This window comes from Chiloscyllium plagiosum, chromosome 26 (assembly GCF_004010195.1).
Source record: "Chiloscyllium plagiosum isolate BGI_BamShark_2017 chromosome 26, ASM401019v2, whole genome shotgun sequence".
NCBI lineage: Eukaryota > Metazoa > Chordata > Chondrichthyes > Orectolobiformes > Hemiscylliidae > Chiloscyllium > Chiloscyllium plagiosum.
Window position 1 is genome coordinate 11,561,301 of NC_057735.1, and position 13,783 is coordinate 11,575,083.

The following is a 13,783-nucleotide window of genomic DNA, read 5'->3' on the forward strand; positions in this document are numbered from 1 at the left end:
CTCAGCACAGCTGTAATGCTGTCCCTTATCAAAAATGCCACTCCCCCTCCTCTCTTGCCTCCCTTTCTATCCTTTCTGTAGCATTTGTATCCTGGAACATTAAGCTGCCAGTCCTGCCCATTCCTGAGCCATGTTTCTGTAATTGCTATGGTATCCCAGTCCCATGTTCCTAACCATGCCCTGAGTTCATCTGCCTTCCCTGTTAGGCCCCTTGCATTGAAATAAATGCAGTTTAATTTATTAGTCCTACCTTGTCCCTGCCTGGCCTGACTGTTTGACTCGCTTCTGTTCTCAACTGTATCAGTCTCAGATTGATCTCTTTCCTCACTATCTGGGTTCCCCCCCACCCTCCACCACATTACTAGTTTAAATCCTCCCGACCAGCTCTAGCAAATTTCCCTGCCAGTATATTAATCCCCTTCCAATTTAGGTGCAATCTGTCCTTCTTGTACAGGTCACCTCCACCCCAAAAGAGATTCCAATGATCCAAAAATGGGAATCCTTCTCCCATACACCAGCTCCTCAGCCATGCATTCATCTGCTCTATCCTCCTATTCCTGCCCTCACTAGCTCATAGCACTGGGAGTAATCCAGATATTACTACCCTTGAGGACCTCCTTTTTAAATTCCTGCCTAACTCTCTGTAATCTCCCTTCAGAATCTCAACCTTTTCCCTTCCTATGTCATTGGTTCCAATGTGGACAATGACCTCTTGCTGGCCCCTCTCCCCCGTAAGAACATTCTGCATCCTCTCTGAGACATCCTTGATCCTGGCACCAGGGAAACAACACACCATTCTGATTTTTCGCTGCTGGTCACAGAAACGTCTGTCAGTACCTCAGACTAGAGAATCCCCTAACACAATTGATCTCTTGGAAGCCAACGTACCCCTCATTGCATTAGAGCCAGTCTCAATACCAGACACTTGGCTGTTTGTGCTACATTCCCCTGAGAATCCATCACCCCCTACATTTTCCAAAACAGCATACCTGTTTGAAATGGGTATATCCACAAAAGACTCCTGCACTTGCTGCCTACCTCTGTTACCCTTCCTGGAGTTAACCCATCTATGTGACTGTATCTTGAGACTTCCCCCCTTCCTATAACTGCCATCCATCACATACTGTTGCTGTTGCAAATTCCTCATTGCTTCTATCTGTCTCTCCAACTGATCCACTCGATCTGATAAGATTCACATCCAACAGCATTTATGGCAGAAATAATCCGCAGTAACCCTTAAAGTCTCTTTAAATTCCCACATCTGACAAGAAGTACATATCACTCTATTAGAGGCCATTTTTGCTCCTTCACAATCTACATACCCAGAAATTAACACCGTCTTATTCCTCTACAAACACTGTCCCAAGTTAAATTAATAGTTGTGACTTATATTTTAAGTTTAATCAAGAGACATATCTCCAAAACATATAATCAAGAAAGAACCCACTCTACTCACTACTGCAGATTCTCTGTAGGCCACACTTAAAGCAACAATTAACTTATCTAATTCTGTGCTGTGAACTTCACCCAAACAGGTTCCTCCAAGAGCAGTTGTGAATTTCACCATTTGTTAATTTTCCCAGATATCCTCCGATGTCCAGGGATACATGAATTCAACCAGCAAAGGCAGTAACTATGCAGGTTCTCTCTCTCTCTCCTGCAATGACCTCACCATGTGTTCCTTTGTCTGTTCTTCTCCCTATTAAAACTGCTGTTGTTTTGAATTTTTTTGCCAAAAGTTCCAAAACAATGCAACAGCAAATGAAAAAGTAATTGCTGCTCCTGGAATTCGAGGAAATCACCTCCAGCACCTAAAATACCTCAAAAAAAAAGGAGCAGCTGTTACAGCCAGAAATTTTTCCCATCCTCCATCCTGGATAACTCCATTCCCTTCCAGGGCCTTTTCTTCCATCCCTTGTTGAAATGTTTATAATAGTTGTCTGTGAGGTTCCAAAACAATTGCTTAAAATTGATTGTTGAGATATAATTCTTGTTCACTTGTAACATTTCACCCAACAGCTTCATGGACACAAATTACATGGACAGTGTTGAAAGCTGCTGCAGGGAAAAGTATCACTGTCCAATTTCCATGGAAATGGGACCAAAAACATCCTGTAATGTGGTGTAAATCATATTCAGAAAATGCATGCGAATTTATAGTAAGAATTGAAAAATCCATGAACAATAATTTTCATTGTGCAACATCCATCTCTTACATCAATGGGTCAATTTCTGTCACCATGCAACAACTTCAGGAGAAAAATACAGGAACGTACTGGTGTGGAGCACAAAACCAAGATTCCATCATTGTTTCAGATGTTATATTACTGAAGGTTTTTACAGGTAAGAATATTTCAGAAGATTATAAGGCTGATAATGTGGTCTGAGTGCAGTAATACCAGGCCCATGAATCTTCAGAGCTGGTGTGCTCCAGAATTTGACTTCAGTTTATGAAAGGATCAACACAGGTCCCTATCTTTGTAAAATGGTGTGATTAAGAAGCTTTGAGTAGGTGAACTGACACTAATGCTTCTCATTGATATTATTCTAAGCTACTGACACCATGAGATTCCCACATGAAGGGTTTCAATAAAAAATATGTTCAATTTTGATGAACAATAAATAGGTTTATTACATATTGCTTAATAGCTAATTACATTACATCTGTGATACATTGTGGTCTCCTGTAAGAAAGTGGCCTCAGGTTGAGATTAAGCACCAAGCATTCTGGTACACAACTTAAAACATATGATCAATTCCAATTCTGGTGCAGTAACTTAGAACAACAATGGTTAGATCCCCCCAGAAACAGTCTTTTAAGCATTTTCATTGGAGTTACAGATAACAGGAAGGAATTACCAAACTTGGATAAACATATCTCCCACGTGTGGTGGAAAATATACACAATTAAAAACATAACATGAACAACAATGAACATAAAAGCTTTCAGCCCTTACACTGGGCTCTATGACTCTGTAATCCTATTTGTATTTTAAAAACAGAAAACATTTTTTGACATTTTCAACATTTAGCTCATTTATTTTAGATATTTTCAAAACTAAAAATATTCAGTTATTCTTCATTCTGCAGTTTTAATGGCTTTCTTTTTCATATTTACCAACAGATTCAGAGGAATCCATTCCAACAGAGACCTACAATTTAATGCAAAATACCACTATTGTATCGTGTCTCTACACGCAACAGGAGATACACTATAAGAAATTCTTCTGTAAAGTAACCTCTGTAAATAATTGCACTGTTATCGCCAGCTCAGATAAAACTATTGGAAATGAGTATAAAGGGAGAATTCTAATCATGACAAACAAGTCTCAAAATCTTACTGTTATCATGAGCAATATCACTAAAGGAGATAAAGGACAGTACTGGTGTGGATCAGTAAATATAGATGACGTAAAGATCACACAAATCCTAACAATTGCTAATGGTAAGAATCAAATTAAAATTATTATAGATCAGTAGGTCATCCATAGCACTTACAGAATAGACACATTGGTCAATGCTGGTGTTCATGTTACACAAGAGCCTTCCCCAGTCCTATGCCATCTCACCCTTTCAACATATCCTTCTCTTACTCCATTGCATCTCAATGTGTTTATTTCTCTTTCTGTTAATTGCAGCTATCATTCTTGCCTCAACTACGCTTCTTGTTCAGCGTTTAGCAATTTCCACATTCAGCCAATTCTCTGGGCAAAGAATATACTCAATGAAATTCTTATTTAATATTTAATAACTATCTTAAATTAAAGATGCTTGGATTTAGCCTCCACCGTAAGTGGGGTCATCCCCCTACATCCCTGGCTTTCTCATTCACAAGGGCATGGGTATCACTGGCAAGGCCAGATTTTATTGGCCAGCCCAAATTACCTGCCTTCTTGACCACTGCTGTCACGATGTAGGAACACCCCCAAAGGGTGACGTTGTTAGGGACAGAGTTCTTGGATCTTAATCCAGTGACAGTAAAGGATGTAACTCTAAAGCATGATAGGGTGTGACATATTCATATACCTTAGACTTCAGTTAAATTATTGTTTGCTGTAATATATAATATTTAGTCAATGAATCAATATCTGAATTTGGATATTAAAAACAGGTGTTGCAATTACTTTCAAAAAATACCAGATTAGAATGGGCAATATTTGTCTCAGAATAAATTGCTCTTTCTTCCAGTTACTGTTCCAGGCCTGTATCTCACTCCAGTCATGGAGGAAGGATGAAAAGGATATGGAAGCAGCTTTGAGACAAATCCTCCCTCATTTTGAGTGGACCTTCAAGTACCACACTGGACAGTGAGGCACACTGTAGTATTTCCCGACACAAGAAGGGAAGTTTACAGAGGTTATGATCATGGCCAAGTGGCTTCAGTCACTCTGGACAGGGTCTACCTGCTCCACAGTGGGGGTGGTGATGAGGGCGGAGGAGATGCATGCAGGATCAGGTCACCTCTGACTGCTGTGCCACCTCTATGTGAATTTCTCTGGGCAGGCTCCCATAGGAATCATTAACTCACTCTGTGGAGATGGAGTCTCAGTGAAGCCAACTTAGAGCCAATACAGCTGGCATTTTTAGAAGCCAATGACAGTTTCTTAGTGCTGGACCATCCCATTCCCCAGTTCCCCCTGAGGAATGAGCCCAGCAACTATATGGAGGTGATCTCCACATGACAGGCCACAAGACCATGACAGTGTCCTCCCAAACCCCAATTCATGGAGTCAAATGGACAAAAGAGCCACAGTTGCAGCATTAATCCCCCTCCACACTAAGGGCCACAACAGATGTAGACTTTCTTGATTTTCAAATTCTCTATGGGTTGCTGGGAACCCCGCCTTTCTTCCCACCAACTGAATCCAACTTTCCCTCTCTTCCTTTCACAAGATTTTATGACCCCGACAAAGGCAACGATACCTATTCCACAAATCTTTGTTCATCCATCCTCAATTTGAGTAATTGCCTCAAGGAATTTTAAACAGCCAATGCTCAGGATTATTAAACCAATTCCCCCTACACCAGTTAACCATCCCTTTCCCCTTCACCCCCACCAAACAGACCCCCTCCCCCTCGCCCCACCAGCAGTCAACACCCTCCTGTGCATCACACCCAATACTAAACAGAACCCTCCCATTCACCTGCACCACTCAGCAGGCCTCACCCCATCACCTTCACCAACGCTCCACCACCATCTTGCTTCCTAAGGGATTGTGCTAAAGAGGAAAGTTATGCTTGTATTGCTGATGGTTTTCAACTATTCATTCAGTTACTTATTCACATTTATTTGCAACAGTGGGAATTCCAGCAATTTCCAGTGACAACCTAAGGTAAGATTTTAATAGTTTTCTTAGAATAATCACTTTTGGGTCATTCTGATTGAAGTTGTTGGATAGTTCTGGTCTCCTCACTGAGTGATGTTATGTGATTAAAAACTACCCTTTTGGTGCCATACCTTTCCTCATAATTCTTCTATTAATTGTCTATCTCAATTAATACCAATATCAAAATCAGATAACAAAGTTTACACAGGTCCTGGCAGCAATTGTTCATTTGATGATGAGATCCGCACTCCCACTTACATCTCATTTCTGTTCACAATGAGAAAATCACACGTCAGCCCAGTGCATTAGTCATTCACAAGATGTGGCCATCATGGGCAAGGCCCGCATTTATCGCTCATCCCTCATTGACTTTGAGAAGGTGACCATGAGCCAACCTCTTGAGCTGCTGCAATCCACGTGGCATCAGTATTTCCCACAGTATTATCAAGGAAGGAACACAATTCAAAGTCAAAATGATGTGTGACTTAGAGGGGCACGTGCAGATGGTGGTGTTCCCTTGTCTTTGTCTTTCAAAGTGGTAGACATTGTAAGTTTAGAAGGTGCTGTTGAAGAAACTTTAACAAGTTGCTGCAATGCATCCTCAGCAGAGTAGGCTCACTAGAATGTAACACATCTTTTAATTCAGAGACAATTATATTTAAAACTAATTCCCATCTAGTTTACAGCTAATAAATGTTTACATATTTTTGCCTGGTTCTATTGAGTGCACAACGCTTTAATTTAACCAATTCTGCTTCATTTTCTTTTAGTAATACCACCCTGCAAATATGGCACATCATCATCCCTGCTTTGCTGGGACTGTTAACCTTATCGCTACTGATTCTGTTTCTGTGGAAAAGAAAAGAGACAAAAAGGGCAGGAAATGATGGTACGTAAAAGCAGAAACTGATTCCTGAGAATAAAATGTTGATATAATATTGAAAATAGTTGCTACCCAATCAGAAACAGATAGGGCAACATTTTCACGGTTCTACACAAGTGTTTTGGGAAGTAGGGCCAGGAGCAAAGGTACAAAGTAACGTATGGGCTTGGCTACCAGAATTGTACCTGCTCAAGTTGGGGTTAATATGCCAGAGGCTAGCCACATCAGTGGCCGATACTCAATTAGGTCCATGAAGGGAACAATGAGGCAGAGGCCCCACTTAGGTCTGAGACCAACAGGCTACTGGAGGCCAACTCCCAGAGCTAAGGCTGTGGGCCATCAATATCTCCAGTCAATGAACCCACTGGGCTGTTTGGGCTCAGTCTGTTCTCTTTGCTTACAATGACAATTAAATGGGGAAATCTGAGCTTCTATGATCATTTATTCAGCCTGTTCTGCACAGTGGAAGTGACCCTACCCCTGGGCCAGGAAGGCCTGGGTTCAAAGATGTGCACTAATATTGCTGAACAGGATGATTCAAACTGCTACTTCTTGCAAATACCCCTCCAAGCCACACATCATTCTGAATTGGAAATATATCACAATACTTCCATTGTGTGGGGATACCAGTGATGAAACAGGGGAGGACAAAATCAGAAGTCACATGACACCAGGTAATACTCCAACGGATTTATTTAAATAATTTAATTGTCTCTGTGTCCATATCCTGAAACTCCCTTCCTGACCGCTCTGTGGATATACATACACTAAATGCAATACTTCAGGAAGGTATTTTCTCCAGGCAATTAAGGATATGCATGGAATATTGGCCTTACCCGCAATTCTCATATCCCTGGAACATTTTGAACAACAGTGGTGTGGTGTCAAATCTGTGCAACTTGGGAGGGTAATTCGAAGAAAGTACAATTCTGTTTCAATACTGTCTTTGATCTTTTAATTGGTAGAGGTTGTGGATTTGGAAAGTGCCGTTAAAGGTGATGTGACAACACTTTCCAATACCATGTGTATACGGTGCGCTTGAAAAAATGGGAGTGAACATTTAAAGTTTCAATTGCTTTTACAGTATATAATGTGAAAATTATTTCAAAATCCATCTTCCAATATCCTTTTATAAAAAGTTTAACAAAGAATGAAATGAGTAAAATCAAAACATCCAGAGTAAACTCTCAATCGTTTTAGAAGTACATCCAAAGTTATTCAATCAACTGAAGGCTGTAATTTGCTTTTGCAGATTCTCATTAAACTCTAGCACGTCTCCATAATTTATGATATAATTTAAGCTCCTAGATTGCAAGACATGAATCACGTTGGAAGCAGTGAAAAGTTCTCATGCCTCAGAATTTTCAGAAATATATGTTACCACCCTTAACAGATGAAATTATTTGAAAAGAGGTTAATCTATTTCTCAGGGTGAAAGGCAGAACAAGCTAAAGTGTCAAACTTAACTCAATTTTCTTCAACATCTTGAAGGAAGTGGTTTACCATCATGCAGCTAGGAAATAGCAAGTGTTTGGAGCTTCCTGTACTAGGTTAGAAATACGTGGTTGACTTGATGTGGGTGGATGAGTGTAAGTGTGAAACAGAGTGTGACATTGAGGTTTTTACACTGGTTTACATTCCAGACTAAAATAGAACAAATCTACTGTGGGGAGAGTAAATGAAAGCAGCTTTGTTGTAAGTGAATCATTTACTATTTATTTTGCAGTTAAGAATGAAAATCCAGAAACTCCAGACATGACCAGTAAGGTAAGAATGGAAGGCATCTAAAGATTATGGATATTGTCCCACTTATCTTACAATTACTCAACACTTCATTGCTTTAATCGCATAAATGCCCCAAAGTACTCACCAAAACATTGTGGAGCATTATATTCATTGGTTTTGAAAACCACCACCTGCATTTACCTCCAATCATGCACCTAAAAATCTGCTCATTCACTGTTGCTGGGACTCGAGGAATTCCCTCCCTGACTCACTGTGGATGTACCAACATCCTATTCCTGAAGAAGGGCATGTGCCCGAAACGTCGAATCTTCTGTTCCCTAGATGCTGCCTGACCTGCTGTGCTGTTCCAGCAATAAAGTTTCAACTGCAGCAATTCAATCAGGTAGCTCGAGGACAATAAATTATAGATAATCAATACTGGCCCAAGCATTCTGTGAAGGAATAAAAATTGGATTTTGACAAGATTCTCCACAATAGACTCTGTTATACAGTTCAGCACAATGGGATTTGTGGAAAATTTTAGGGTAATTGTGCATCCTCATTAGACACAAGGCAACCATTACTGTGCAGAGGTGGTGGGGGTAAGCCTCTGACTTGAGCCTCTGCAGTCCATCTGGGACACGTTCACCCTTAGTTCACCCTGGAGCAGCACGGTGGCTCAGTGTTTAGCACTGCCACCTCGCAGCGCCAGGGACCCACGTTTGATTCCAGCCTCAGGCGACTGTCTGTGTGGAGTTTGCACATTCTCTCTGCATCTGCATGAGTTTCCTCCGTGTGCTCTGGTTTCCTCCTGCAGTCCAAAGATGTGCAAGCTAGGTGGATTAGCCATGAGAAGTACAGGATTGTAGGGTAAGTGGATGGGTCTGGGTGGGGTGCGATTCGGAGGGTTAGTGTAGTCTCAATGGCCTGCTTCCACACTGTAGGGATTCTACAACTAGTTTGGTTAGGGAAGGAGTTCCAGTATTGACCAAGTGCCAGTGAAGGGATATGGTCTAAGACGGGTTAGCGTGAACCTAAGGAGAGGAATGTGCATCTCCTGCCCTTGAATTTGGAAGGTGTCTTTGAAAGACCTTGACTGACAATGGTCCCTCCCCCTACGTTGTAGACACAGACACTGAGAAGGGCTGCGCACACTGATCAATATGTTGACGTGCAGTGGCAAGAAAAATGAGAAGAAACATTTCTTAGTTAGTTGCTGCAGTGCTTCTTGGAGATGGTATACAGCAATATCACTGCACATCAGTGATGGAGCAAATATACTCAAAGTAATGAAAACAGAAAATGCTGGATAAATCTCGCAGGACTGACAGCATCTACAGAGCCTGTGACAATTGATCTGCTGAGCATCTCCAGCATTTTCTGTTTTTATTTCAGACTTGCAGCACTGCAGTATTTCCTTATATTTGCATATTGAGGGTGACTGATGGAGTGCCAAACAAGTGAGCATTTTGTCCTGAATACTGCAGAGTTTCTTGAATGTTGTGGCAGCTGCGCTCCCCAAGTGAGTGCATTCCATATAATCACTTACACCTTGTTTACAATGGGCAGACTTTGGGGACGCATGATTAGTTACTCAAAACAAAGTTCCCAACCTCCAACACGGAGGTCAGTTGGCTGGATGGACGGCTGGCTGCCTGGCAACGTCACCAGTGTGGGTTCAATTTCCACACTAAGTGGGGTCATCACCTCAACCTTTCCCCTCACCTGAGGCATGGTTACCCTCAGGTTAAACTCACCATCAGTCATCACCTTCGAATGAAAGAGCAGCCTCCCTGTCCTCTGGTGACTTTCCTTTTACTTATAGCCACAACAGTTACATGGCTGTTTCAGTTCAATTTCTCTTGATGGTGGAGGTTTCAGTGCTGGCAATGTCATTCAATGTTAATTTTCATATTTTAGCATCATGCCTTTGTTACATGTTCAAGTGTGAGTGTGATGTTTATTTCAGTCTGACAGGATAATGAAAGACGCCGTCACTTATTCCAATGTGACCCTTCAGCCTTCTGCTCAAACAATGGAAGATTCTGGAACTTATGCTAACTTAAAGGATTTGAAAGAGCAAAAGGGTAGCATCAAGATCAATTCTTCGGAATCAGTGGAATATGCGGCATTGCAATTCAAATCTTAGAGCAATTACCTTCTGGATTCAAAGACAACGCTCTATTTATTCCTTAAACCTTAATTTTAAAAACAGTCAGCAATTGGAATAGCACCAGAGAGAGAAACATTTTATCTTCTGGGAGCAGACCACCAGACGGGGACTACTATAAGTCTGGTGTCAAACCCATCACCATTGGCATTTTACAAGCAGTAGAGTGGTGTCTGTAATGCTGCCTGGTCTTGAGACAAATAAGAGCCACATAGTTAGAGTTCACAGCACAGAAAGAGGCCATTTGGCCCATTGTCGAGTGGTGCAGACGCAATCATGTATCTAATCCCGAAATCGGGCACTTGGCTCATAGCCTTGTTTGCAATTGTGTTAAATGATCATCTAATTACATTCAAATCCCACCTCTACCAAACTAAAGACTATGATTTCCCAGATACCCACTACTATTAGCGAAGAGCTTTCTTTAAGCCCCGTCTAAATCTCCTGCTCCTTACCACAAATCTATGCCCTCTGGTTATTGACCCCTCTGCTACCTCCAATCTACGCTCCTCAATTTTATGCAATCCAGTTCCTGCTCAGTCTTCTCTGCACAAAAGAAAACCGCCTACTTAGTCTTTCTTCACAGCTCCAGCCCAGACAATAGTCTGGTGAATCCCCTCTACACCTTCTCTAGCGTTTTCATACCCTTCCAACACTGTAGTGACCCAGAACTGCACACACAATTCCTGTTGGGGCCTTGTTGATCTTTGACAGAGATCCAAAGTAACCTCCTTACTCTTGTATTCTATGCCTTGACTAAGGTCTAATGCCTCCACCCATCCCTTCAATTATTCTCCCATGGCAAATCCTGCAAGCTTTGCACTGGATGAGGTGGGCAGACCTTCTGTACAGGCAACGTATGCTCAACAGAGCAACGCCCACTCCCTCCCCACCCCAATCGCTTTCTTCTCTCAGTACCCCCATGTCCTCCTCTACAGAGCACTGACCCAGTCAAAACCCTCTTTCAGTTCTTCAATCTGATCCTTGACTCCACAATCTTGGGAACTGCCTACAGTCCCAGCACTGGCTGCAGCCTGTGGTAACTCAGCTTGGGCTAAAGAGCTGCCAACATTCTGACTAGTCAACAGCTCTCAAAATGGATGACTTCCTCCTCAGGTAGAGAAGGAATCTCACTGAGCTGATCACCAGTCATGAAATCACTTTACGACAATCTAAAAGAGGGCTCACCCAACATTTAAGATGGTGAGATGTGACCACAAATTCAAAACTAAATTCCACCCAAGATTTCAGTTCAGGTAATTGGTCTGAAACGCTAACTACCTATCTTTCCAACTGCTGTAGCACTGACCTACATTTGCTTGTCATCACTCTAAACATATAATTTTTTCAGACATTCCAAAATCACTTATTAAATAGTAAATAAAATCTATGGCAGATCTATCAAAATCCCGTTTTCAGCTGAGTCTGAATGTACTTTAAGACCTCACTTGATTTTCCTTTGCACTCTGCATCTTCCAAGAGGGTAGGCTAATGTCCCAATAGTTTGAAGTGCTGCAAATGGAAGTGCAGAGAAGCAGTCCACTGTTCCCTTTCTTCATGTGCAAGAACATCCTCAGATCAATGGCTTGCTTTGCTGATAAACTGAGATCAGCATGTGAAGAATTACAGCTTTGAAATCCATGATGCTCCTGCAGAGAATTAAAGATTCATCGGTTCTACCTCAAGCTGCGATTCCATCTCAAATATTATGTCAATTTGTTTTCTACCTTTGAGTGTGCTGCTTGGAAACATTGCTAATGCCTTGGAACTATATAGTGTATATAGCTAAACCAATATTAATACACAAGAATGCCAGTGCTTACAATAGCAAGTTCAATGAAATGCCTAAACAAGAACAGCATTTTAAAAAGCAGGGATTCTTTGTCCTATGCAATTTTCACCAAGTAATTCCTGCATTTTGTTTTATTGATTTCCAGCAACTGCACTTTCACTTCTACTAAATGTAATGTGCAATTTCATTTGTTAATCAGATAGAACTCCACACAAAAACAAATTTTAAAAAATATTTTCCCCAAGTTATAACATATCAAAATAATGGACTGTGCAATCAAGATCATTTTCATGGGAAAAAACAATTTTTAAAAATTGTTCATGAAAATGATCTTGATTGCACAGTCCATTATTGTGATATATTATAACTTGGGGAAAATATGTTTAAATGAACTGTGTGCGTCATTTTCTTTTCACTTATCTTTATGCATAGCAGGGATTCATTAAGGCATCTCAACCAGCATGGTTCAAAGTAGTTTATCAAATCAGTCAAGGACTTTGGAAGCCTTTCCAACTCTGGCTAAGCCTTGTTTCTGTAACAGAGGAACTGGCTGAAAATAATTGAGCGATAGTCTCTACAACAGCTGAGATACTACAAACACCTGGCCAAGTAAAAAGACCAGCTTCTGTAGGATCTAGTTAGAAATTCAAGGCATATGACTTTTTTTCCTCAATCATTCATTGGATGAGAGTGTTGTTGACAAAGCTAGTATCCCTAATTGCCCAGAAGGCAGTTAAAAATCAATCACATTGCTGTGTGTCTGGAGTCACATATAGGTCAGACCAAGTAAGGGTGGTAAATTACTGGACCTCCAAAAGTGAAGCAGATGGATTTTTACAACAATCGAAGGTATCCTTAGGTTGTGGCACCCATAATATGATTGAATTCTGCATTCAAACTGAGGGAAAAAGGAGTAGGTCCAAGACTTTTTTTTTTAATTTAAAGCAAAGGGAATTCTGAGGGCATGAAAGCACAGCTGGCTAAACAAATTGACAGATTAGGTTCAAGAGCAGGTCAACGCAGATGCAGCAGCAGACATTGAGGAGGGTATGTCAGAATATACAGAATATAAACAGACCAGCCGTAAGAAAAGTTCAAATGGAGGGACTTACCGTTTGAGATAGATTAGAAATGTATAGATAGGATCAAATTAAAAGAAAAGGCATGTACAAAGGGATGTTTGATCAGAAGATTGGACAGTATATGAAAACATGAACAAATTACCAAAATAATAGCGAAATGGAAAAATTACAGAGAAAGCTAGCGAGAAATATAAAAACAGATGCAAGTTTCTACAAATATTTAAAAGGAGAACAACAAACAAATTGAGGGTTGGTCTTATTGAAAGCAAATCTAAAGAATTATTAATGGAAAATAAGGAAATAACAAATGAATAGATCAAGTATTTTGCATCAGTCTTCAGTAAACAGGGTACAAATAACATTTCAGATGCAGCACCAAATCAGAAAATGGCAAGGATGGAGGAACTAAGGAAAATCACAATCACCAAGGTCTGTACTCAGCAAAGTGTTGAAGCTGCAGGTGACAAGTGCTGAGGAACTATCCCAGGACTTTAAAAGGAATTGCTCGTAAGATAATCAAAATAATTTTCCAAAACTCTCTTAATTCAGGGTCAGTCTCAGTAGCTGTGAAGGTAGTAAATATAATTATTCAAAAAAGGAGGAAAGACAGAAAACATGAAATTATAGCAAGTTAGCTTAACTTTTGTCATGGGGAAAATGTTACAAGCTATTCAAAATCACAGAAAATGTAGAACATGGACTCAAGAACAAGTTATTCAGCTATTGTGCCCAGTTTACCATTCAAAACAATCATGGCTAATCCTCTAAGTTAACACCAATTTTATGCTTTCTCCCCATATTCTT

At 40.7% G+C, this 13,783-nt stretch overlaps 1 protein-coding gene across 1 annotated transcript in view; it reads left to right on the forward strand.

Moving 5' to 3' along the window:
- Nucleotides 1-12,165, forward strand: part of LOC122563086 (polymeric immunoglobulin receptor-like) — a 19,084-nt gene extending 6,919 nt beyond the window's left edge. Inside the window, exons 2-7 of the mRNA XM_043716499.1 lie at nt 2,020-2,343; nt 3,125-3,445; nt 5,300-5,333; nt 6,098-6,216; nt 7,937-7,977; nt 9,905-12,165. Coding sequence (XP_043572434.1) covers nt 2,020-2,343; nt 3,125-3,445; nt 5,300-5,333; nt 6,098-6,216; nt 7,937-7,977; nt 9,905-10,084 — 1,019 coding nt within the window. The 3' untranslated portion in view covers nt 10,085-12,165. The remainder of the gene's footprint in view (nt 1-2,019; nt 2,344-3,124; nt 3,446-5,299; nt 5,334-6,097; nt 6,217-7,936; nt 7,978-9,904) is intronic.
- Nucleotides 12,166-13,783: the final 1,618 nt, after the last annotated feature.